At 33.3% G+C, this 25,201-nt stretch overlaps 2 protein-coding genes, 1 non-coding gene and 2 pseudogenes across 5 annotated transcripts; 2 read left to right on the plus strand and 3 right to left on the minus strand.

Annotated features, from left to right (window-relative positions):
* The first annotated feature begins 2,239 nt into the window (after nucleotides 1-2,239).
* LOC114421920 lies at nucleotides 2,240-3,491 on the plus strand (annotated as a pseudogene).
* A 661-nt stretch (nucleotides 3,492-4,152) lies between these two features.
* TRNAI-AAU lies at nucleotides 4,153-4,226 on the minus strand. Its single transcript has one exon. It is a non-coding gene; the product is annotated as a tRNA-Ile (tRNA).
* A 77-nt stretch (nucleotides 4,227-4,303) lies between these two features.
* On the plus strand, nucleotides 4,304-8,990 carry LOC114423943 (annotated as a pseudogene).
* Nucleotides 8,991-9,287: 297 nt separating this feature from the next.
* Nucleotides 9,288-17,844, minus strand: LOC114422288 (ABC transporter C family member 8-like). Of its 3 annotated transcripts, none has more exons than XM_028388576.1 (14): nucleotides 17,758-17,844; nucleotides 17,529-17,581; nucleotides 15,814-15,945; nucleotides 13,212-15,154; nucleotides 12,800-13,120; nucleotides 12,611-12,697; nucleotides 11,923-12,540; nucleotides 11,644-11,808; nucleotides 11,165-11,459; nucleotides 10,881-11,095; nucleotides 10,403-10,708; nucleotides 10,229-10,292; nucleotides 9,822-10,061; nucleotides 9,288-9,715 (listed from the first exon to the last, which is right to left on the minus strand). In XM_028388576.1, the coding sequence occupies exons 3-14, from the start codon at nucleotides 15,836-15,838 to the stop codon at nucleotides 9,585-9,587; spliced, it is 4,410 nt and encodes a 1,469-aa protein (XP_028244377.1). In that variant the 5' UTR covers nucleotides 15,839-15,945; nucleotides 17,529-17,581; nucleotides 17,758-17,844; the 3' UTR covers nucleotides 9,288-9,584. The 3 variants fall into 3 exon arrangements, with proteins under 3 accessions (XP_028244377.1, XP_028244376.1, XP_028244378.1); XM_028388575.1 differs by having other exon boundaries at nucleotides 17,429-17,581; XM_028388577.1 differs by lacking the exons at nucleotides 17,529-17,581; nucleotides 17,758-17,844 and adding an exon at nucleotides 16,086-17,405.
* Nucleotides 17,845-20,447: 2,603 nt separating this feature from the next.
* Nucleotides 20,448-23,796, minus strand: LOC114422289 (coatomer subunit zeta-1-like). The gene is made up of 6 exons (XM_028388578.1): nucleotides 23,712-23,796; nucleotides 22,448-22,607; nucleotides 21,407-21,554; nucleotides 21,249-21,326; nucleotides 21,080-21,164; nucleotides 20,448-20,811 (listed from the first exon to the last, which is right to left on the minus strand). Exons 1-6 carry the CDS (start codon nucleotides 23,721-23,723, stop codon nucleotides 20,752-20,754), a joined length of 543 nt encoding a protein of 180 aa, XP_028244379.1. The 5' UTR covers nucleotides 23,724-23,796; the 3' UTR covers nucleotides 20,448-20,751.
* Nucleotides 23,797-25,201: the final 1,405 nt, after the last annotated feature.

Consider the following 25,201-nt stretch of genomic DNA (forward strand, 5'->3'; position numbering starts at 1 on the left):
CACAGATTGAGTAAAGCTACATATGTTGTGCGATAAAGACGACTAATTTCATATTGTAGTTTGAAACATTGGGCTAAGGTTGTGAATGAATCAATAGATCGCAGAGGTAAGTGTTTGTACCACATTAGTGTTGGTCCCTTGAGGAAGGTGGGGAAGACCTTACACAACACAACATTGTTGTTTGAATATAAGTTTACTAATAACTGCTAAATATGAGTTATTTTGATGATAAAAATATATTGAAAACATCTTTAAAAATATTTATTTAGCAGTTATCTTTGGCTTAAATATTAAGATTTGATATTTTTCTTATTTATGGCTTACAAATATGAAAAGGAGAGATTAAAAGAGAAAAAGATTGAGAAAATATCCAAAATATCAGGAAGTCTCAAGAAGATATGATTACAAGCAAAACAAATCCAAAAGATATCAAAAATATCAAAAAGGAAGATTTTTAGCATCAGGCCCAAGTTCACTACAACAACTATAAAAAAAGGAGTCAAATCAAGTAGAAGAAAAAACATCAGAGAACCCCCTCTCCTGGGTTTCATTTACTCTTTTTCTTTATTTCACTCCTCTTATCCCATCAGTTCTTATACCCCATCCATTGTAAAGCCCTCAATGGCCATGAGTGGCTAAACCCCTAGTTAGGGCCTGGGAGGCCTAAAAGCCAAGTGATGTATGATGTACTCACTATTTATCAATGCAAATGTGTTTTCTATTCTATTATCTTTTCTGCTTTTATCTTGCATTATTCATCTTTATATTCTGTTAGGGATTAGACGCTCGGGAGAAGGTAACTTCTTCTAAATAAGATTTAAAGAAGGTATGCATGCATTGGTTTTAGGGGTTAGACGCTCGGAAGAGAGTAACTTCTAGTAGAACAAAAAGAAAGGATTTCATAAGAAAATCATTGCTAGGAATAGAATGATTATTTTATGTCCATGCATTCTTGCAAACATCTAGAATTCATACTTCATGCATTTTATTTGTTGAGTCTTTGCAAAGGAATTTGAAAGATAGATAAATAAAATAGGCTTCATCCTGAGGAATCAGGGGCAAGTAACTGAACAGATGTGGGTAGAACAGAGTCACCTAAATTGATAAAGAAAAATTATAAACTCATACATCCTCGGCAAACAAGGCAGGCCATGTCCCAACCTTATCAAATTCTGATTTTATTTCTTTTATCTTCTATTTTTATCTTTTACTTTTCTTATCTTATCTTTTATCTTCTATTTTCTCTTATCTTTATCATACCTTAATTTAAATATTTTATCTTCTATTTTGATCTTTAAATCTTTTATCTTTTCTTTTAAATCTTTATCTTATCTCCTATATTTTATTATCTTTATCTTAATTTATTTATCTATTGCTTTTAAATTGGGTTTGCATTAATCTAAGTATAACAAAGTCTTTGTGAATTCGACACTCGAACTTCCGAGTACTTTACTATTTGTGACAATTTGGTACACTTGCCAACGAGTTAACATTTACCTGACTGGTATATGCGTCTAGATGTTCATCCAAATTTGATGTAGTATCATATCTTTCAATATTCAATGACTTCCAGGTTATGGACAGAGGTATGTCCATGATGTCATCGACAAACGGGTGCAAGTGAATGACATTGTGGATATTGAGGGACCTAAGTCTGGAGTGGATTGAGGTTTCCTCCCGATTACTGTAGGAGGAGAATTGAGTATGATTTTTTTGGTTTCACGTTTCGGCATGGGTAGGTGCTTGAAAGGATGGAGATTGTGGTGGGGGTGGTGGAGGTGGATGATGGATGACAAGCCTATTAGGTTTGCGTTCTCCTCCCTTAATCGCCACATGTCTGCTTCGTGCTTTTGCCTCGAGACCTCTAAGTTAGCCTAAATTTTCTTGCGTAATTGTTTTATCTGTGTTCTGATTTCCTGCATGGCTAATGTCTTCACTCGAGTGGAGCATATAGACGACTTGGGATCACATCTCTTTGTTGCTACCATCTTTGGTCCCATGATGGGTGCCAAATGTTCTGGTTGAGTTGTGGTCGAGTTAAGGTTACTATAGTTGAGTAGAATCTCTGATCTCATAACCCGGTGTCGGGAAAAGTACCTCCAAAAAAGACTTAGATGATCAATCCAGTTGGATTCGAGGTGGTTATATATTGGTGTATGAAATGATTAAAATGTAACTTATTATGGTTTGTGTGGGTCTATATATACATTAAGAGAAAAATTAGTTGCTTTTTAGCTGTTTTCCTGGGTAGTTTCGTATTCCCGGCAAACACTCACATTCTCTCATACATAGTCTGGTTTCTCTTGGATCCATAGCAAGAAAGGAAAAATTAAAAAGCCAAATCCCACTCTTATTTTCTTTATAAGTTGAATATGAACCAAACAATTAATTAAGCAACATGGCAAATGGAAGCAATGGCAAGCGTAGCAGCACAACTAACATCTTTTATATTATTCCCAACCCTTCTTCTTGTTCTTGTTCTTCTTTTTCTTTTTCTTCTTCTTAGCAACAATCTTTTGTAATGAGCAGCACCAGTTCGATCCCCAATAATCCCACCACATTGCAAATCCCGTTGTCCAGTTCTCTGGAACTATAGAGTCCTACAACAACTACGAAAACATGTCAACGGATTTTAGCCATGCAACGATTAAGAGCACTAGAACTGAGTATTCCTTCAACAACCTCGAATCAGGCTTGCAAACTTTCAGGGGCGCAGAGATTCTCTATGTTGACAGATCTAGCGCTAAACAGATTGCGTTTAGCTTACCTTGTTGGAAACCAGACCGTGCCGTGGCCCACTCTGGAACACTTAGCTCCTTCAACAACAGCGGAACCGGATCCCAGACTTTCGACGGTCTCAAGTTTAACTGATACGAGGTATTCGTGTGTGTGTGTTTTCATATGTCTCTACTTTCAATTTTACTTTTTTTTTTCTTTCTCTTTTTTGGTGGTGGTATTTACTATTTAGATCCATGGGCTTTAGTTGGGTGTGTATCTTCATTTCATATCCACTTAGGCTGTATCTTCATTGCTTGCCACACATATACTGCGTTGCGATGACTAATCTTTACACAAAAAAATCAATCAATAAATAAAATAGAATAATTTTTTTATAAAATTAATGTTATTATCATTAATTTATTTTTTTAACTCAAATTATTAATATTACAAGAAATATAAGTAAAAAAAATAATTGATATATATTAAAATGACAGTTTTTTTTTTCTTATATTATAATTATTATAGGACAAAGAATGTAATAGATATATACTTATGTTTTCTCAAAGTCAGAAATAGATATGCATTCCCTCAATCATACTTGGATGTTGGATCCGCACTCTATACGAGTGATATGATAACGACTTCAAAACCCTGTAGGGAACTAAATTAGGGTACCTCGTGAAACACTTCCATTCCACCCGAGGATGAAGCCCCCATCTTTGCAAAGGATGCCCCGACCTTTGGTTTGCTTCCCGGAAGGTATGTTCCAGGGTGCAAAATAATTACTTTAATATTAAGAATAAGATATCATATATATATATATATATATATATATATATATATATATATATATACTTATACTTGCTTGCACTATTAAATAACTTTTTGTTAGATAATTTCATTCCGAATCTAGCTTGTTAGATTAAATATTGTTCTTATCGTATAGATCATATCAGTTAGTTTTAGATTAATCCAAAATGATTTAATAATTACTTTTAAAATTAATGACACCAATCACATAAAATTGATATACGTTAAAACTATCAAAATGGAAAAGCCTGATATATATCACATGATTTAGTACTACTGAATTTATGACACCTTCATTCTGAGAAGATAAGTATTACAATTTACAAAACACGGGGTATAAATTTATCAATATTTTTCATTTGATCTTGAATTACTGCTTTGCCTCATTTACTACCAGAGTGATATCTGAGAGAGTTTATGGAGCAGGACATATTAACACCACAACAAAGTTGATTCTTCATCAATCTTGTTCTCACATTTTTTGCAATTAATTGTAGCTTCCATAATTAACTCTGTTGGGATTCATTTAAAAGTTGTTTCCCAAGGTGCTTCCCTAATTAACTAGCTGGTGGGGCTCTAATAAGTAGAGAAAAAAAAAAACCAAAAAACATTCTTACAAAATGGCCCATGCAGGTCTCGAACCTGCGACCTTCGCGTTATTAGCACGACGCTCTAACCAACTGAGCTAATAGGCCAATTATGTTAAAATATAGTTAATGCCGCTATGTATAATATTAAAATTTCTAATATATAGGCAAGGGGCCGACCATGAATCCCAATAATTGGAATTTGGGGCATGGGGGGTATAGGTAAGACAACTGTTGCTAAGGTCGTATATGCCAAACTATGTTATGAATTTGAAAGTTGCTGCTTCTTGGAAAATGTAAGAGAACAATCGCAGAAGCATGGATTAAATTATTTACATGATAAGCTTCTCTTTGAGCTGCTGAAGGATGAACCTCCCCACAATTGCACAGCTGAAGTTGTAGGATCCAAATTTGTTTTGAGAAGGCTCGCAAATAAAAAAGTTTTGATTGTGCTTAATGATGTGAATGGTTTTGAGCAATTAGAATATCTGGCAAGAGAATTTGTCTGCTTGGGACCAGGTAGTAGAGTTATTATAACTACAAGAGATAAGCATTTGCTTATTCGAAGAGTTGATAAAATACATGAAGTCAAGGAATTGAACTTTCAAGATTCCCTTAAGCTTTTCAGCTTAGTTGCATTCAGAGACAGCAATCCTCAAATGGAATATATAGAGCTATCAGAAAGGGCAGTTGCATACACCAAGGGCAATCCATTAGCTCTGAAAGTGTTTGGCTTCACTTTTCCATTCCAAAAGTATAGAAGTATGGGAAAGTGCACTTAGCAAACTCAAGAAATATCTGAACGTACAAATCCAAAGTGTGTTACAATTGAGTTATGATGAATTAGATGATGCAGAGAAGAACATTTTTCTAGACATTGCATTCTTTTTTGAAGGGGAAAATAAAGATCATGTCATGAGGCTACTAGATGCCTGTGGCTTTTATGCAACTATCGGAATAGAAACCCTTCAAGATAAAGCTCTTGTAACTATTTCAAAAGACAATAAAATACACATGCATCAGCTGATTCAAGAAATGGGTTGGGAAATAGTTCGTCAAGATTCAAGAATCTATAAGACCCTGAAAGGCGTAGCCGATTGAGAGACCCTGAAGAAGTTTATGCTATCCTGAAAAATAATAGTGTAAGTGCAAGATTGTCAAACATTTGTTGCACGATTGAGTGTAGAAATTGCAGCTAGCTAGTAATATTGTTTCCTAACCATTATTCCAATTTTGATTTTGATAGGGAACTGATGCAATTGAAGGCATAATGTTAGACATGTCTCAAATTAGGGAACTTCACTTGAGTGCTGACATCTTCAAAAAGATGGCTAAACTAAGATTGCTCAAATTCTATTCTCCCTTCAATGGGAGATCATGCAAAATGCACCTTCCGACAGGTCTTGAGTCTCTTCCGCACAAATTAAGGTATCTTCATTGGAATGAATACCCTTTAATGTCCCTACCATCAACTTTCTCTGGCGAGATGCTTGTTCAGCTTCGCATGCCACGTAGCCATGTAAAAAAACTTTGGGATGGATTACAGGTATATCTACCTACGTACGTACATACATACATACAAGTATTATGCTAATTTTTATGTTGATTGAAATTTGAGGATTTCTGCATTGATGTTTCTCTTTAAATGGCTTACAGGATTTCGTCAACTTAAAGGGAATAGACCTTACTGCTTCCACGCAGTTGATGGAGCTCCCAGATTTATCCAAGGCAACAAAGCTTGAAATACAAAATATCGCCCACTGCGTAAATTTGAGTCATGTTCATCCCTCTATTTTATCACTTGACACCCTTGTTGATTTTGTTCTATATGGTTGCAAGAAACTCAAGAGTCTTCATTTAAGATCTGTCAAGTACATTGTGCTCAATGGTTGCTTCAATCTACAGGAATTTTCACTGACCTCAGGAGAAATAAACGTGTTGAACTTGAGAGGGACAGCAATCGAAACATTAGACATTTCCATCGGTCGTCTCAGCAAAATTGAAAAGCTCTCTGTCTGCCAGTCACTCAAATATGTTCCAAAGGAGTTACCTTCTCTGACATGTCTTAGTGAACTGAATCTTCATAACTGCAGACAGCTTGACATGCCAAATTTGCATAACCTACTTGATGCTTTGCGTTCTGTCAGAAAGCTGATTTTGGACGAGTGTTGTAACTTTTCTCGAGTCCCTTGCAATATCAAGCATCTTTGGTGCCTTGAATACCTGTCCCTAAGGGATTGCACGGGGCTTCGATTTATACCTCAGCTTCCACCATCTGCTGAACATTTAGATGCCATCAACTGCACATCCCTGGAGACAGTGTTGCCTCTAATGCCTTTGAGACAACCGGGACAAAATGACATAAGCATTTCATTTGAAAACTGCTTGAAATTAGATGAACATTCAAAATATGGTATTACAGAATATGCCAACTTCACAATGAAGCATGTTGCATATGCAAATGACAGTGGTTCACATCATCTGAATAAAAGAGGTGGTGCTGTTTGTTTTCCAGGAAGCAAGGTGCCAGAGTGGTTTGAAAACAGGACAACAACACCGGCTTGTGTAACTGTTCAACTTCCTCCACCTTCCCACTTGTTGGGTTTTGCTTTCTGTGTTGTGCTTTCTCAGTTTCAATCAAATGCTAAGTATGAGTATCATCAGATAGTATGTCGATGGTGCTTGGAAGATGGTAAAAGTGTTGGATACATACGTAGATGGTATTACAAAGCTATCAGGGAATTGAATTCAGATCATGTTTATGTATGGTATGAACCATCTTGTGAAAAGATAATCGACATACTATCTGATCGCCATTAAAGAAAGCCAAGCCAATGGTGATGAGTGCATCACTGAAAACCTAAATGTGTCATTTGAATTCTATGTTGAAACTCATAGGTTTTGTGAGCCTAAACACATTGGCTTGATTGGTATCAAAGAGTGTGGGGTCTGTCCAATATATACTTCAAAATATTACAGTTTCACAAACCACAGAGAACTGGACATGATGTTGGAACATAGAGCTAGAGAGATTACAATGGCGGTAGGAAACTCTGATGAGACAGAAAGCAATGGCATAAAAACTCAGGTGCAGAATCAAGAAAAAGACTCCTCCTGTTATTGCTTACCTGGTATGTATGTAACTTTCATTCTACTTCCAATCTAACATAACTACATAAGAAATACTACTGTTATGATTTATTGAAAATCATAAAATTTGTCCCAGTTTCACTCTTTATATAGTTAGCTCTCACTTATGATTTATTAATTTTCAATAAATTTTAGGGTTTACAATCAATTTAGTTCCTAAATTTTTTAGGATTTTTGTTTTTAATTATTGAACTTTTTGTTACTGATTTTAGTTCTTTACTTTTTTTCCATCCTTACTTTTAGTTCTTTCTAAGGGACTAAAGTTAAGAATGAAAAAATAAAATTAGAAGACTAATAGTAAAGACAAAAAAAGTTAAAGCACACTATCCAGTAAAGAAAGTTTAATAACTAAAAATAGAAATTCTAAAAAATTTAGGGATTAAAAATATAGTAAACTCTAAATTTTAACTAATAATACTGTTACTAAATAAACTGCTAGCACTCTTCATTACACTTGTAGCTGTAATTGTGTTTCACTTTTTCTTCTCTATTTCCTTCATCAATGAATAACAGTTGTTTAACAATGGAGAGTATAAAATAGGAGCTTATTTGCCAACTTTAGTTGTACGATATTGAAAAGACAAATTTTGGATCATGAAGACGTAAACTGTTGATCCATTGGTTTCAAAATATTATTAAGGCAATAAACAAACTAAGCCACCTTGCATTATAAGAGAACAAAGAAAGTATTTAGTAAAATCAATTATTTATTAATGCTATGCTGAGAAAATAGGAATAGTATTGATCTTGAACAAAGATTGTGTTGAGCAGGTCTCTTGTTGAAGCAATTATGGAGATTGGTAAGCACTTGCGGTGGAGCAATTGGGAAATATCTGGACGTTTCTTCGTCTGCTTGTTGATTGAGAAGCAAATGGAGAAAAACAGAAATAGAAAAATGTATAGTTAGTAGGCAGTAGTAACTTTGGTATAGACCGCAGCTGGAGGGAATCTGACTTAAACCGGATAGGATCACTTTGGACATCAAAATTTTCCTTGAGTATTTATTGCAATTGAGGACTCAAACTCCGAGGAAGTAGAAAATCAATTAGATGCAGAATGATGATGATGTTAACAAATCATATTTGTTTATTCAATGAGTTCTGTAATAAGTAGTGTCAATATAAGGCCTCTGTGATCAGGGGTGTGTAAAAAAACTAATAGTAACCCATTGTTGTTGCAATCTGGTCAAGGATATCAGAGGCTGAAAAGCGACAAGAATTAGTGAACATAGAAGTGAGCCAATGTGAAAATGAACGAACTCCTTGACAAGGAGGCTAAAAAGCTGGATGAAAAGGTTCGACGTTTTGTTGAACAAAAGATAGGTGTTGAGATGAAAAAGGCCAAATTGAAGGAGACCCTGGAAAGATGTGAAGGTCAAAAAATGAAACTGAAACAAGAGGCTAAGAACAAGGTAACTGAAAGTAAAGAGATAATGTTGGCGATTGAGAATTCTAAAGCCTTGTATATGATTCTGCCCTGTTGAAGCAGCAGAGGTTGAATGAGAAATGGGAAGGTTTCAGAACAGCTTTTGCAGACAACTGCGGAGCACCGGTAGCTGATGACTGTTGGTGGCATCAACCCGAACTTTTGATTTTTTATTATTAATATCATTGCGTTATGAGGCTTCTGAAAAACATCTTCATTCTTTGTACTGAGTTTCCCTTCCCACCAGTGTTTTCAATCACTAAGAAGAGGTAGAAACAGATTTTTGTGCTTGATATACATCCTGATAGCTTGAATAAGAGATGCTGACAAATTTGAGGAAAATTCCTCAAGAGGAGAGAAAAGCCTAAAGTAAAAACAGACAATAGAAAGAAAAAGAAGCTAATTTACTTTTTATGCTTCTTGTCTTGCCAGGGACTGACTAATGCAGTTCAAGGAATAACATTACATTTGTAGCTCCCCCATACATTTAGATGTCTAATTTATCACCTGAATTTCAGCTGTTACAAATGCTACTAAAGGGAGAGTATAAGAAATATCAAGGTCCAAAGTACTCAAATATGATGAAGCCTGATAGAGAGAAACAAAAAAAATGACATAAATTTAGGGAGTTACTTAGATACTAATGAATAAACAGAAGGAAAATATATAGGTTATATTCTAATATAGTTTGGAAGGAAGAATTTTCCAAGCTTCACCAATTTTCTCTCAAAGTAGACTTGCAATTGAGTGTTCATATACACTTAATATGATGTCTAACAACATTTTGTAAATTATATTATATGTCCCCTTGGGTAAATAAGAGGATCCAGGCACATCTAAAATTCAATTTATTCAGTTTTCCTTCAGTTTGTTTGTACTCCCTTTTCTTGTTCAATGTTGCTGCCTGTTAATATTTGGGGAGGAGTTCTTCCTGCAGCTCGACCAATATTCAGCGACCAATCTAGAGAACCAAGAGTTGGTCTCCATAAGTTTTGAAGGGTCATCATATTCCACTAGTTTCCCTACAGTAACCAGCAAAATAAAATGAGGAAGCAGAGAGGACTAGAGAAAAGCCAAACGTATCTGAAATTTTTGAAAGGAAAAAGAAAATGTAATTAACTTGTATACCATAGGACAGGACCATGACCATGTCGCTATCTATTACAGTTGGAACTCTGTGAGCCACGGTTACAACCGTGCATTCTGCAAATTCTCGTCTAATCACTTGTTGTAGAATGGCATCTGTTGCAGAGTCAATCGATGCAGTAGCTTCGTCTAGAACAAGTATTCTGTTCCTCTTAAGTAGTACTCTTCCAAGACAAAACAGTTGCTGTTGTCCCAAGCTCCAATTTCCACCTTCATCACTCACTGAATAACAACTCAGAATTAGACTTCAATGGTTTATTTGTTGCAAGATCTTTGGGTAAAAATGCAGAACTATATGATTACTTTGTATTTTACTTAATGTTGAAAGAGTAGAATAGTGACTTATATAAAAGTACATCAGATTGTTGGCTTCAGGTTTGTTAACTCACCAGAAGAATCCAAGAGACGTGGTAGCTTTCTGATTGTTTCCTTTAGCTGACATTTCTCTAAAGCCTAAATATACAAATCAAATTTTATAAAAGCTGCACTTATTGAATGACTCGTGAAAGAGATAACAAGATTTACTTGTTACAAATTTTTCAGTTGTGGAGCTATTCATTCACCTTCCATATTTCATCATCGTCATAGAGGCCTAGAGGGTCCAGGTTGGTCCTAATGCTGCCCTTGAAAAGAGTAGGTTCTTGAGGGATGATGCTAAGTTTCATTCTCAAATCCTTTAACCCTATTGAGCATATGTTAATCCCATCTATTAAAATATCACCACTTGAAGGTTCAACTATGCGAAACAAAGCACTTATAAGTGTAGTTTTTCCACTTCCGGTCCTTCCTACAACTCCAACTCTATTCCCTTCTTTAAACGTACAATTTATACCCTTAAGGACTAATGGAGCATTTGGATGATATCTAATCTGAAATCAATGTCGAAAAAACACCAAAAAGACTTGAATTTGTCTGTCCAATTGTCAGAAATAAAATGAATAAAAGTTGCAAGTATATAGGTGCAAAAGAAATTAAAAGGACAACGATACAACTTTACCAGAATAAAATCCATAAACATAGGCTATTGATTAGTCTTCTTACCTCTAGGGCTCGAAGATCAATCCTACCCTTGGAAGGCCATGAAGATGGAGGTCTGTTATCCTCCACAATGGCTGGAGGCTCTGCTGGTATTTCAATGAATTGCATTATTCTTTCAACAGAGATGATATGGTTTGATGACATGCTAAACATTCGACTCCAAAATACTTGGGCTTCTTTCAGTGTCAACGCATAAGCCAGAGACAATCCCACAAGACCTGCAGAGAATTGTCAAGAATTATATTGGGCATGAAACCTGATGGTTAATCTTATTATTTATTATTTACCTGAAGGTACATATCCCTTAGGAAGTAGAATAAGTAATAAAGCTGCAGTGAAGACTGTCAAATTTTGAAGTACTTCAATCCTTAAAATTGACCATTCCATGGTCACGATAGAATGAAAGAACAATGTTGCATCCATGTCCACAAGCTTTAGGTAGTTGTTGAAAAATCTGTTCACCGTGTTGAATGCTCTTACAGTAACCACCCCAAGTGATGTCTCAGCAGCAAAATTCATGACTGGAGCTTTTGTGGTTCCATTGATCCTTATCAATTCCCTCGCCGAGGCTTGATAATATCCCTATTAAAATTTTAAAACAAAATAAAATACAAAGGCTAGGAAGTTGCTAGATCCATGATCTAATTAGGAACCGAGAATGGAAAGTTAACAATTATATTTACTGTTTATTAAGGTTTTCTGTATAAATATTTTTATAAGGAAATAAATTCTAACAAATAAAAATTAGAAAGTAAAGAAATTAAACCTGAATATATATTGATGCCACGGTAGCAGGAATAGCAACAATAAGAACTTGCCATGTGACTGAAACCATTACACATATTGTCACCAGAACATCAGCAGCTACAAATGCTACTAAAGTGAGAGTATAAGGAATATCAAGGTCCAAAATGCTCAAATCTGATGAAGCCTGATAGGGAGAAAAAAAATGACATAAAGTTAGAGAGTTACTTATTTTAATGAATAAACAGAAGACAAAAATATATGCTATATTCTAAAACAGTTTGGAACTAAGAAACCTTACTCGGGTTAAAATCCTTCCTACAGGGGTTGAGTCAAAGAAAAACATAGGAGCATTGAAGATAGCCGAAGTGAAACTTGAGAAGAAGGCTATAGAAGCTTTTAATCCAAGATTAGCCGCCAGGACAGACCTTATATATATAAATACAGCACTCAGTAATGAAAATAATGAGAAAACTCCAATCAAAATGCCACTAGTGACTTTTGGAATTTCAATGGCTAGAGCAAGCCAATAGGTTGATGCAGTCTGCAAAGCAATAAAAGCAAACTGTGCTGACATGGTTAAACACAGCAAGAATGATCCCTTGGAAAATGAAATATAATCCCAGAATGGCTTCCACCCAATATCACCAATCTCTTTTTCTTCGTCTTGTGTAAGCTGTGCCCCAAGTTGACCCTTGGTAGAAATCACCCGCTCACTTTGATTTTTAGTGAGATTAAAACTTTGAGACTCTTCTGGATGTACCATAACCTCAATATCAGAATCAATTTCACTTTCATTTTTTTGATCCACTCCTGTTAATGTAGCTTTATGGGCACTCACAAGTTGTTCAAAGGCAGTTCTGGCCGTTAGGAGATCTTCATAACTACCTGATTGAATAACTTTTCCACCCTCCATTACCTATAATTTGAATTGTAACATTATTAAAAATCTAATGTAACATAATAGGGATCCAAATGATATACTTTACCAGGATTGTATCAACTTCTGTGAGAAACTCCACTTGATGAGTCACTAGAATGACTGTTTTCTCTCTTAGAGCAGTCATGACACAGTCCTGTAATTTTGTAAATACATAAGTTAGTTTAATTCACAAAAATTAGGAGTTGAGAGCAACAGTTTTATTGTAATTAACAAGATATAATTGATATTTTCTTACATTGAACAGAATAGCAGCAGTGTGTGCATCAACTGCACTGAATGGATCATCAAGGAGATAGATGTCAGCGTCGTTGTAAACTGCTCGAGCTAGTTGAATCCTTTGCCTCTGTCCTCCACTCATGTTAATCCCTCGCTGGCCTATTTCGGTAAGATCACCATGGCTAAAATCATTGATATCCATATCTAAGGCACAAACTTTAGTAGCATTCTCATATCTGGTTTTGTCCATTGGCTTTCCGAAGAGTATATTATCCCGAACTGTCCCACTTTGTATCCAAGAAGTTTGAGAAACATAGGCTATTGTGCCACCTACATTCACCTGTTTACCATTATCATGAAATATCAAGGACAAAAATATAAATATGAATTTGGCATGACAAAAAACTAAACTTGTATGGTTAATAACTCACAGTTCCTGAGATCTTGGGAATCTCTCCAAGTACTGCATACAAAAGAGATGATTTTCCAGCTCCAACTGGTCCACAAACTGCAATTTTCTGTCCCCATTTGATTTCTAAATTCACATCTCTTAAAGTTGGAGACACTGATTCATGATCCCAAATGAAATTGCCAGCTTGGATTTCTACTGCATTAACTGAACTTTGCTTTATATTTCTTCCATAACCATTAATACTATCTAACTCTTCATCGAGCAAAAAGGTATTGAGACGATCAAAGGAGACCTTAACTTGGATCATAATCGATAGAGCCTCGGGGATCAACCGAACAGGTTCTCCCATTATCCTCAATGTCGTAAGAACTGTGAAAATGATTCCAGCATTCAATGGAGCACTATCGAAAAGAGAACACCCCATGAAAACAACAGAAGGAACGATGGTAGGAGTCATCCAATACAGAAATGACCCATAAGCTTTTATGATCTGTGCCTTAGACAGCCATATGAATTCTTTAGCACGTAGGGACAAAACTAAGTTCTTGAATTTATCCTCCCAGGATTGTAACTTGATGATTTTCATACTATTTAGAATTTCGGAAGTTGCTCTGAGACGCTCATCTTGCGCCATCATGAATTGTGACTGAGAATTTTGTATCATCTTTGCAAATGGTACATTGAGAACTCCACAGATGAGAAGAGGGACTAAACCTGGAAGAGCACCGGCACCTACAACACCAAAAAGGAGAACAATGGACAAAACAAGTTGCACTGCAGAAGTCCATGTTATGTGAAACCACCATGGAAATTCTCCCAATCGATATGCATCAACTGCGATGTAATTCACAACTTCTCCAGTTGAGTGCCTTCTCCTTGCTGAGCTGGAGAGCTTAAGCAGTTTCTGATACACTGCCACCATCAGAGCTGATCTAATTTTCATCCCTGACCGCCTCGAGCCAAAACCGAAATGTCTCTGGCACAGAGATTCAACCACTTTGCTGATAATCATAAAACCCAGTATGGAAAAACCTTCTTTGAGATCTGCCTCAGTGCTATTCGAGTAGTTTACAAAAGCATAGAGTATTAGAGGAGAAATTATCATGCAAATACTTCTTATTAATGCGTAAAGTGCTATTAATATGTTCTCCTTTGAGAAAGTTCTTACTACAGACCAAAGAACCAAGTTTTTGTTGTTGTTGTTGTTATTGTTGTTCTCACTTAGAAGGGATTCCCATGCATGCACGAAGTCTTGGTAGGCAGAGTTTGCTTCATCTTCAGGAAGAAGAAATGGGATTTCTTCAAGAGCTAGTGGCTTTGAGTAACCCAGTCTGAGTAAAGAATTAACCCAAGAGAAAGTCAACTTACTGAGAAGGGTAGCATGGCCTAGTTGCGTTTGTTTAGTTTCAACTCTCGGAGCTATCAGAGGCTCAGATAAACTAGTAGTATCTTGGATACCTTCGGATGTGGCAAAATAAGGGAGATTTTGGAAGGCGCAAAAGAGAAGTGAGAAATGTACAAGCCATTGTACCATTTCGAAAAGTTCAACTGTGTGCTCTTTGAACATAATTTCAATGTTGAGAGCTGAAGCCAATACACAGGAAGATGCCCACCAGATAGAGTTTAGAGATTTGATCCATTTGTTTCTCTGAACATGTAATGAAATTGTTAGAGAAAGCCACACAAATGCTCTGAAAGTAGAAGCTAACCAGCTCTTCTGATTCCACAACTTCAAGCCATTGCAAAAATGTGCAATGCTAATGAGAGCACAACAAACTGAGACAACTAGGAAAACCCAGTTCTTTCTGTTGCTACCACATTCGGAATGTCTTCTGATTAAAGAAACAAGCAAAGACGTGTAGAAGACAGCGATGAAAAGTAGCTTTAAAATGTCTATTATGCTCGTTTGGGAGCACAAAGAAGTGAGATCAAAGTCTCTCAGACAAGTCCACGAGAAATCCGCTGCATATCCAGTTACAGAGAAATACTATTAAGTTCATCACTTCTACATGTAACATTCCAAATTCATTGTTGGGTTAATAAGAAACTACATAAATATTCAAAAACCAAAGCCAACTGTGTTTACCAAGGTGTATTGTAGATCTATTTATTGCATAAAAAATTTGAGAACACCTGACCCCATATAAATTACAGATCCTCAACTCAATACAAAGATTTATATTCCAAACCATGGTACTTAGTTTGGATGTAACATCAATGTATTATTATAAAATATTGACACTTCATTTTAATTTTTATAAATAAATATTGTATCTAGTTGTTTAATGGTGTGTTAACATTGTGTTGCACTGCAGGCAAAGTACAGAACACCATTTTTATACGAGAATGAATGTCTGCAAAACTAGAACAAGATGAACTTCATTTTAACAATAGAGTGCAAAAGGTGTATACTTGATTACTTGGTTTGACCAGGTCCTCTATCAACTCTATTTAAATTTAATGTGTCTTTACATTTTTCTAGTTTTCAATAAAATCCTCAAGGAAAACATAGTAAATGAATGTCAATCATTTGATGAGTAACAACACCACAATACAAAAGCTCATAACGTAACATGATGTACCTCATAACAGGAAAAAGAACTAAAGTAAGTGTAATATACCTATGTTAATCCCAAAGTACGTCATTTTTGGAGCTTCAATGGGTTGCTTCTTGTGCAGCAGATCAGTCGGCGTAGAGATCCTCAAGTTTTTAAAGAAAATTCATTGCAAAATTTTGCTCCTTGCAGAGAAGCCTGGTGTTTTCCAACATACTCATGAGTAGCATTTGTTACAACAATAAATAAAACAACAAAAGTCTTTTCCTATTAGGTGAAGTTGGCTACATGGATCAAAGGACATCATTAAACACCAAATTTTCAGAGATATTATTTACCATGAGATCCCTCTTAACAATTTCACCCGGTGTCCTTCTTGGTCTCCTCAATGGTCCTTCTTTGTACGTGTTCAAATCATCTTAACTGATTTTCCATTATCTTTTCCTTAATCAGTGCTATACTACTATCTTTTCATATACAGTTATTCCATATTATGTCTTGTATAGTCACACATTTATTTTAACATTCTCATTTTTGCTACTCTCATTTTTTTCTTCTGTTTGTCCTTTAAAAGCCCCACATTCACTACAATTTTTTTTCTTCTGTTTGTCCTTTAAAAGCCCCACATTCACTACAATGGAGTATAGCCAGATGTATAGTTGTACATGTAACAACAACAAATAAGAAATAAAAATAAATATTCAATTAAAAATAAAACATCAATCACGTTGTAATCATTAAAATATATTTAATTTGTTTCTATACTTTTGTGAATGAACATCTTATTAGAGCAGTAATGGACAGTTATAAACAAATCTCTTGAGAACAGTTATTGTTAGTTTTGAATACTCTCACTGTTATTTTTGGGAGTTTAAAACATGAAATGAAAAATTTTGAGTAAAATTTCAATGTTAATAACAGAGGTTTCCAAAATTTCAATTTACTGTTGTTTTCTTTGTAACTTTCAATATTGCTTTTAATTAATTTTGAACACTTGTATTACAGACTATGAGACTCTATAAGATGGAGTGATTCTTGCATGAGTATGATGTTGATAGGCACAACCAATTAAAAACTCAAAATAATATTAAAATAACTTTAGTAAAAACTTCATATTATTTTAAGAGAAATGTTAGCAACCCGTTCTAACAAACTCTTTTAACCACACACTCTCTTATTGGTTTAAATCTATAGACACTATCAAGAATTGCTTTATATGAAACTCGGCCATAATATGTGCACATTAATTATATGAAAGAAGCCAAATAAATATTCGCAAGTGAAAAGGGGTGATTTAAAGCCATCAAGCTGGCTCTGGTAAATATTAGCCATCAGACAAATAATCTGGCGAGGCCTAATACTAGGACAGACAGAGATTTCTAGCAGCTGTTGTTGGCTGTATACAAAATTCACAGATCGTGAAACACTTTTGTTGGTTCTATCTACATTGTGTTTGAATGATTATGAATCATACCCATTTAAAAATCATGCTAGCTAGAGTATGCTGTGAATAATCAATTTCTGCCCATTTGGCTATATCCTTCAGATTAAAGCTTATTGAATATTCATTTTCTTTATAAACATTCTTTTTCTTTTGTCTCAACTAAAGATATACGGCTACAAGCAACTACAAAGGTAAGCTTGCATACTGCAAAAAGACTAAGAGGGAGGGGTGGAGGACCTTAGGATGAGGACAAAGTCCTAAAATGTCTTTATAAAGAGTTCCTGCTGCAGCTGGAACAGTATTCAGCTACAAGCTTGGCGAATGAAGAAAGTTTTACCTCCATAAGTTTTGAAGGTTCATCAATCATCATATACTTCACCAGTTGTCGACCTACGAATTACGTACAATCACAATATAAAAACTCAATGTCAATGGTATGAATCAAACAATTTTTACTGTCAGCTTACACCAACAAGCTGCTATAGGTCTCCTTAAAACCAAGGAAACCAATTTCAAGAATTAAAAAGAATAATTTGAATTTTCTAGAATTTTTGTTACAACATTACCATATCTATTGTGGGGGTAGAAAGAGTTCAAAGTGTCCTGGTTATGTGTCTAGATTGCATGTGGAATTCTCAATAGTTAAAATATTTCCATCCACAGGACAAAATCCAAGTCACGTATGTCCCTATGTATAAAAGAAATAGCAGCCTACCATAAGACAAAATCATGTCACTGTCTATTACAGTTGGAACTCTACGAGCCATATTTAATAATGTGTTCAGAGAATTTCTGCCTGATGAGTGATGACTCTTTGCAAAGCCAACGGATAGGTCTATAGTAGTGAATCTCTCACGGTTCACATGACTTATATATGAAGGGTTAAGGTTATATTGGAGACAGATGTGTGCTAAATGGTAGTTTTATATATAAAGCCAATGGATTGAAGTGTTTATCTTACTAATTTTTAGCCTGGGTTATACAGGATAAATATTTATTTTTATATAATTAAAAAGTATGAAAAATAAATAAAAATTAAACATATAAATTATATTTTAAATTTATAGTCAATTATCTAATTGTAAAATAATGTTATTCCAATGGAGTGATTTCTACAAAGTGTACTATTTTGAAACTAAATGCCAAGATGATGAAAATATTTTAAGCAAAATGCAAATGTTTCATGTGATGACCCTATATAGATTAATTAATACTCCTCTGGGTCTTATTTGTTAATGATTTTAAAATCAGATCCATGATTGAATCGGTGAAAGTTAAAGTTATCAAACTCGAGAGTCTATATGAATTCATGAGAGCTTTATAGACTTGACTTGTACACTTGTAAAAGTTTACTTCATATAAAAATAATAATAAAATACTTATAAATAACATATCAATTAAATATTTTAACAGTATAATAAAGCAAAATAGTAAATTATATAAATTTTACAATACTTAAATAATTAAGTCTAATAATGTATCACTATTAGATAATAACTTGCGAAGGTGATAGTAGTGATAGAGCATTCATATCGAGGATTTGATGTTATTGTAGAATAAGGGTTTCATGTTGTTAGATAGAGTGTTCTTAACGATACACCAAATGAATTTATGTGGAACCTTAAACGGACAGGAAACAACCTAAAATGACTTGTGTTTTGGTTCAATATTTTTAACTGGTTGACTCGCTCACTAGATGGTAAACTCGAGAGTCTACCGAATTTGCACAGAGTCTACTAAAAAGAGAGTTTGCATATGAGTCAATTTATAGAGAGTAAGTGAACTCGTAAACTCATAAGAGTTAGTAAGTTAACTCAAAAGTTTGATGATCACTGAATGCACTAATTTTCAATTGTTCGATTGTAGTTGAACTGATTTTATATGGGTAAAATATGTTTGAGGTCCTTGTAAAATTTAAAATTTATTACTTTTATCCTCATAAAAATTTTCGTATTAATTTGATCCTTGTAAAAATAAAACATATTTTTCTAGTCCTTAGTCGTAACTCAGTTAAATGATTCCCTGATTGGCTAATAGATTTAATTAACTTTTTTTCTACCTTCTCAAGTACACTTAGAAGACATCAAAATTCGTTCTTGCTTCATTTTTTCCCTAATCTCATCAGAAGTGCGAAAAAAATCATCCAAAAAGTGACGGAAAACTGTAATTTATGAGAGTGTTTAGCTGCCATAAATTATTTAATCAATTTTAGGAGTTTTTAGCCGCCACAAATTATTTAATTCATCTATAATAAAATTATACTTGTAAGTCTATTAGTTACCTCAAGTTAAAGTCTAACGTAATTATCACTAAGGATCCAAAAAAATGTTTTATTTTTACAAGAACCAAATTAATACCAAAAAAATTATAAAGATAAAATTAGTATATTTTAAATTTTATAGGGACCTCAAATATATTTTATGCATTTTATATTTTAATATTATAAAATATTTTAAGTAATAAAATAACATAGAACTATAAAAAAAAAGGATCTATAAAATTATAAACGAATATAAATGACAAAATTATATGTTTCATACGATAAAATTAATATTAGTTGAAAAAGCAGTTCATACTTATGTGAAATATTTAAAAACTTATTTTTTTTATCTTAAAAATATTTTAGATTAAATAAAAAATTTAGAAAAAACAAAAAAAATTAAAAATTAAAAAAAATTGTCCAACACTAATTCTCTATATTGGTGACTGATTTTGGCCGATTTTATATCAATTCTTGATTGATTCAGAAATGCTTCAATTTTTAGAGTCTTCAAACCAGTCATATGATCAATTTTCGATTCAACCCGTTAAACCGACCTTGGTCCAATTTTAACAATCATGTTATTTATAAGACTGATTAATTCATTAGAATTAAAAAAGAAGTTATTAATTTAATTGATAATAATAAATTTATCTTAAATTTATATATATATTTTAAAATTATTATTGTCATGAATGTTCCTCTCTTTTTCTAATTGTTTGTCATTACAATCTTACCTTTAGGATGTGTTTGGTTTAGAAAATAAAAATGGAGAGGATTAAAATTAATAGAAGATTTTTTTTTAATTAAAATAGTGCAAGATATGTGAATCCCACCAAAAAAATAAAAAATTTATTTTCAATATTATTTTTCTCATCTCTACCAAACACACCCTAAATAGAATATTTTAGTGTAAAAATAATTACCGAAATGCGTCTTATAAATAGAACCTGGAAGAAATATTATGTATAACCTACGATGAATCTCGTACAGATGTGTATATGTCAAGTCAGATACTTATTGACGAAAGAATATCTCGATATTGGATTGTTACATACTTGAACAGCAAATTCTATGGAACCAAATCTCACCCGTACATTGAATATCACAATATTTCGATTAATAACTTCTTCCCTGAATTTGACAAATAACAGCTAGATGCAGGGGGAACACAATTCCCAGAAAAATGATATGGTGCTCATTACAATAACTCACAAATTAGGGGATGAAACAACTCTCATTAACAGACAAAAATTTAACTATTCAACAATAGGTAGCTCGTTTTCAATGTATGCAAGCATCATTTTAAAAGGGTTCTTGTCAAATGTTCTCTGGCTGTAGCCCAAGCTTGAGTTAGTGTCTGCAATATCAGAAACTTACGGTCAGATTGAAGATCAAGTAACATGACATTGTTATTCTATAATTTAATCCATCAAAAAAGTTAAAATTGCTTAAAAATTGGGCTTGCAAAAATGTGTTATAGAAAATTGCCATTAAGGGTAACGTAACTTTAAGGAATAACCTAGCCACGTTTGATCTATATGGTAGATTTTGTGCATTTGCGTTGTAAAATCCAATAGAAAGCACACATTACTAACAGAAACTAAGACAAAATAGAGTTGCATTACCTGCTCTGACAAGGGGGCATCAGCATCCAAGCTATGAGAGGTCACCTTTTCGGCAATAAGAGGTCCATTTGTTTCAAGTATCATCCTTCAAGGAAAAATAAATACTATTAAAAAATAAATTAAACTTTTCTGGGCAAGAAAAAGTTGTGGCGAAGAAATAAATGCATACCCTCCATCAACAATCTCGTCAAGACACAGGAGAATGAGATCTAAGTTCTCAAGTGCCTCTCTTTTGTCAACATTACTCCTATAAAAGGCAATAAACACACAGAGCATGATCAGTAAAGGCACATCAGGTTTTAAATCAAGATATACAACCAAAAATACCTCAACAGAAGGGTGACTGCATCAAAGAAACCTTGAAGAACTGATGCTAGAATGAGCTCATTTTCATCTTCACCACCAGTGACAAAGAAATGCAGGTCTTGTACAAATTTGTAAATAATGATATTGTTCTCAAGTAGTGTTACCTCAGCTGCAGATAATTGTAAACAATGTATCAGTTTCAAAAGAAACACGATAAACATGAATAATACTAACAAAAGTTTGTTCTTTTCTTTAATAATATATTCTATGATTAGTATGGTATGTTGAAAGGAGCTTTCGTTGAATTATTGGTTTCATGTTGATTCTAAGGTAATTAGGGATGTTCATCATATGTTCAAATCAGTATAATAGACTACTGTTATCACTTACTACCACTAGTGACAAGTTAATCAACTTTTCAATCTTAATGTTTATCAATTAATATTTAATATAAATCCAAGGGTCGAACCAAAATACATGTTTAGCACTTAGCAGTACAGCTGACCAGGGTGAAATTTTTTATACATTCAATATAATATTAGAAAAGATGTCTAAATTATACTTAAGCACTTGAAATGTCAGGCATGGTCAGAGAGGAATGCACAACTAAAGAAAATAATGGCCCAATCTGATTCTTAACTTGGTATGCAGAGACAGGAATGACAAATCATAAGAATGTTCCAAAAGAATTCACTGAATTTTTTGTATACTGATGCAAAACACCAACTCATGTGACCATGTGAGACACAATTTCAACTTTCATCCGTGATATAAGGTCACCAAAACACTTCAATTTTTTATTTAGTCCAAGGTCTAACATTATGACTTATATTTTAACAAGGTTATGAAATTAGCTCTATGGTGAAAGTGAATAGAATTCTAGGCATAAATGCCCACAAACAGAAGAATTTACAGATCAAACCAAAATGCAAAAATAGGGTAATCAATAAGCAAAAATCTGTTACACCAAGAATCATGGTTAGATTGAAATAGCCACCCCTAGCACCTAATAGAAAATGAAGTGACTTCATAGATGAATAGTAGTCAAACTCTACTGCTTACCTTCCGTACGAGCATTTGTCTTAACAGTCTTAGTAAATACAAACTTCTCAAAAGCTAACTTTGCATTGTTTGTTGGCCAGTCATCTGAGTAATACTTGACTGCCACACGCTTCCCTTCAGAGTCCAAAAGAAGAATATTTTTTATCGAAGGACACAAACCCTACAAGTGTAACAATATAGACGCAAGTCGTTAAAGGAGCACTGTACTTATCACCAATACCTTGCACAAATATCACAAGCTTCTCCTCCATGAAAGCAAATGCAAGCAGAGTGCGTGCAACACAGCTTCATTTTCACAACCACCCTTTATAGGAAAACAAAAATCGATAATCAAGATTGTTCTTTTATCAGTTCCAATTTTTCTTTCATTAGTTCCCATTATCCACTAAGGCCCTGTTTAAATGAACTTCTCAACAAGCATTTATAGGAGGAGAAAATAAGAAGATAAAATAAATTAAGCTTTTTTCATTAGTTAAAATTAGCTTATGCGTAAGTTAAAATCAGATTTTGGAGAGGTGAAAATAAGATAATTTTAACTTATGAGAGAAGTTTAATTCATTTTACCTTTCTTATTTTCTTCTCAAAAGCTTATTGAATAGTTTATTCAAACAGAGTCAAAGTTGCAATGTCATCAAAACTGCTGATTATGACATTTGACATTGGAAAACACATGTAAAATCCCCCAGGTCAAATAACAGACTTTCAATTATAGAGTTCACTTCAAACAGCAAAGTTCAAATACATTTTCCAGCAGATTCACTAATCACCAGACTTTAGCATACATGAAAACGATAATGAATCCCTTTCTCTTAATTATCATCAATTCTCCCAAGAGCAGGTACCATCCTTTTAAAAATTGTTAAAATCCCAGTAACAAACTCATACATTTATGTCGGAAAGTTTATTAGCAAAAAAAAATAAACACTCAGGACCAATGTTCTAACCGGATCTGAAACGAGATAAGGCATATATCTCAAATTGAAACACCCATTCACATGTATATCATTGTTCAAACTCCAGATCAGTTGATGATACAACAAACAGCAACAAAATAAGAACTCTTTGGAAACCCAATTCTTAGATTTACCGGAATAAACTCATGTGGCTACGGATCCATTACGACAGAAAAGAAGATCAAAATTTCATCCATTTCATAGTTCTTCATATTTAGCTAAGGCCATTGAATTGCGATTTGTGAGCACATAAGATAGGATTTTTAAGATGAAGATTTTGCAGAGACAGAGAGAGAAAGAAAGAGGCTTACTTGAGATGCCATGTCTGAGAAGAAGTTGTTTGCCTGCGCTCTGAAGCTTGGAAGATCTGTAATGAGGAGCAAATAAGGAGTTATGAATTTTTATTTGTAAGGGAGAAGGGTAATTTAGTAAATAGGAAATATGGTTCTTTAATTTAATAAAAGATAAATAGTCACTTTTATCTTTCAAGTATAATTGGTTGACAAATGCCTAATATATAAAATTTAGTCAGTGTAAAAATTAAATTGCGACAGATATATGCCTACCGTTAATAAAACAGTCTATCTTTCATGCAGGAAAATGATTCTCATATCTAATTATCAGCATATTATTCATATAATTTTTTTTTTACTTTTTGTCTTTCCACTACACATAAATTTGTTTTTGAAATATGAAAATATAAAATTTAATTCCCGAAAGTATAAAAATACGATAAATATATCCAAACGTTAATAATAGATTATAACTAATTATTATAATTTAAAAAAATTTATAATGATTGCAACAAATTTTTAACAAACTCATAAATTAAATTGAGTCTAAAAGAAAAAAAAACACTCATTTTATAAATTATGAATAATTATTTTACATTCTTATGCTTGATGAAAGTTTAAAGTAAAAAAAAGTTATTTATTGTAAAACATTATAGTTAAATTAGATTCATGAATAATTTTAGTAAAAATTGCAATTGTAATGATACTTTTAATTTGTAAAAAACACTCACCTTCTTTGGAATGATTATTTTTAATGTTATGATTTTTTAAATGATTAGTCAATAAATAATAATTGTGTATGATTTAAAAAATAATAATTTAAAAATCAACAAAAAATTTATTATTATAATTTGTAATTTGATATCATTGCATATACTAATAGACACTCATATTTTATTATGAAAAATTTATAAAAATAATAATTAAATAAATAGTGTTTAATTAACGAGAAACAAGGATTTTCTTAACATTTTACAATAAAATTTCTTTTTCTTTTTTTTCCTGTGTCGATAGCATTTATTCAAGAATTAACCACCAAAGAATTATTTTTTGTAGTTGAAGAAAAGTAAGAAGAATTGGTCAAAGCAATAAAAATTCACTTCTATTGGTGATATTTTATCATGTTTCAACCGTTGATGAAGCTTGAAAATTATATAATGGAAATAAACACTTACCCCGTGTGATATAGCTCTCCAAAAATTTTGTCACAATCATTATAAATTTTTCAAAATTATAATAATTAGTCTCAATCTATTATTAACGTCGGGATATTTTTTACACTTTCGAGAACTAAATTTTATATTTTTATCTTTCAGGCACGCATTTGTCATTGGAGTTGAAAAACAAAAAGTCAAAAAATATTATACGATAAATATGTCCCTAGGCTAACAATTAGATATGGTCATTTCACACACAAATTTGTCTCTCTCTGCCACCTAGTCTATTATATTTATCCTCTAATAAATTAATAATGTCCTAATTTTCATTTCCCCTTTCGAGTTTGGACA

The sequence above is a fragment of the Glycine soja genome, chromosome 8, assembly GCF_004193775.1.
Source record: "Glycine soja cultivar W05 chromosome 8, ASM419377v2, whole genome shotgun sequence".
Classification (NCBI taxonomy): Eukaryota; Viridiplantae; Streptophyta; class Magnoliopsida; order Fabales; family Fabaceae; genus Glycine; species Glycine soja.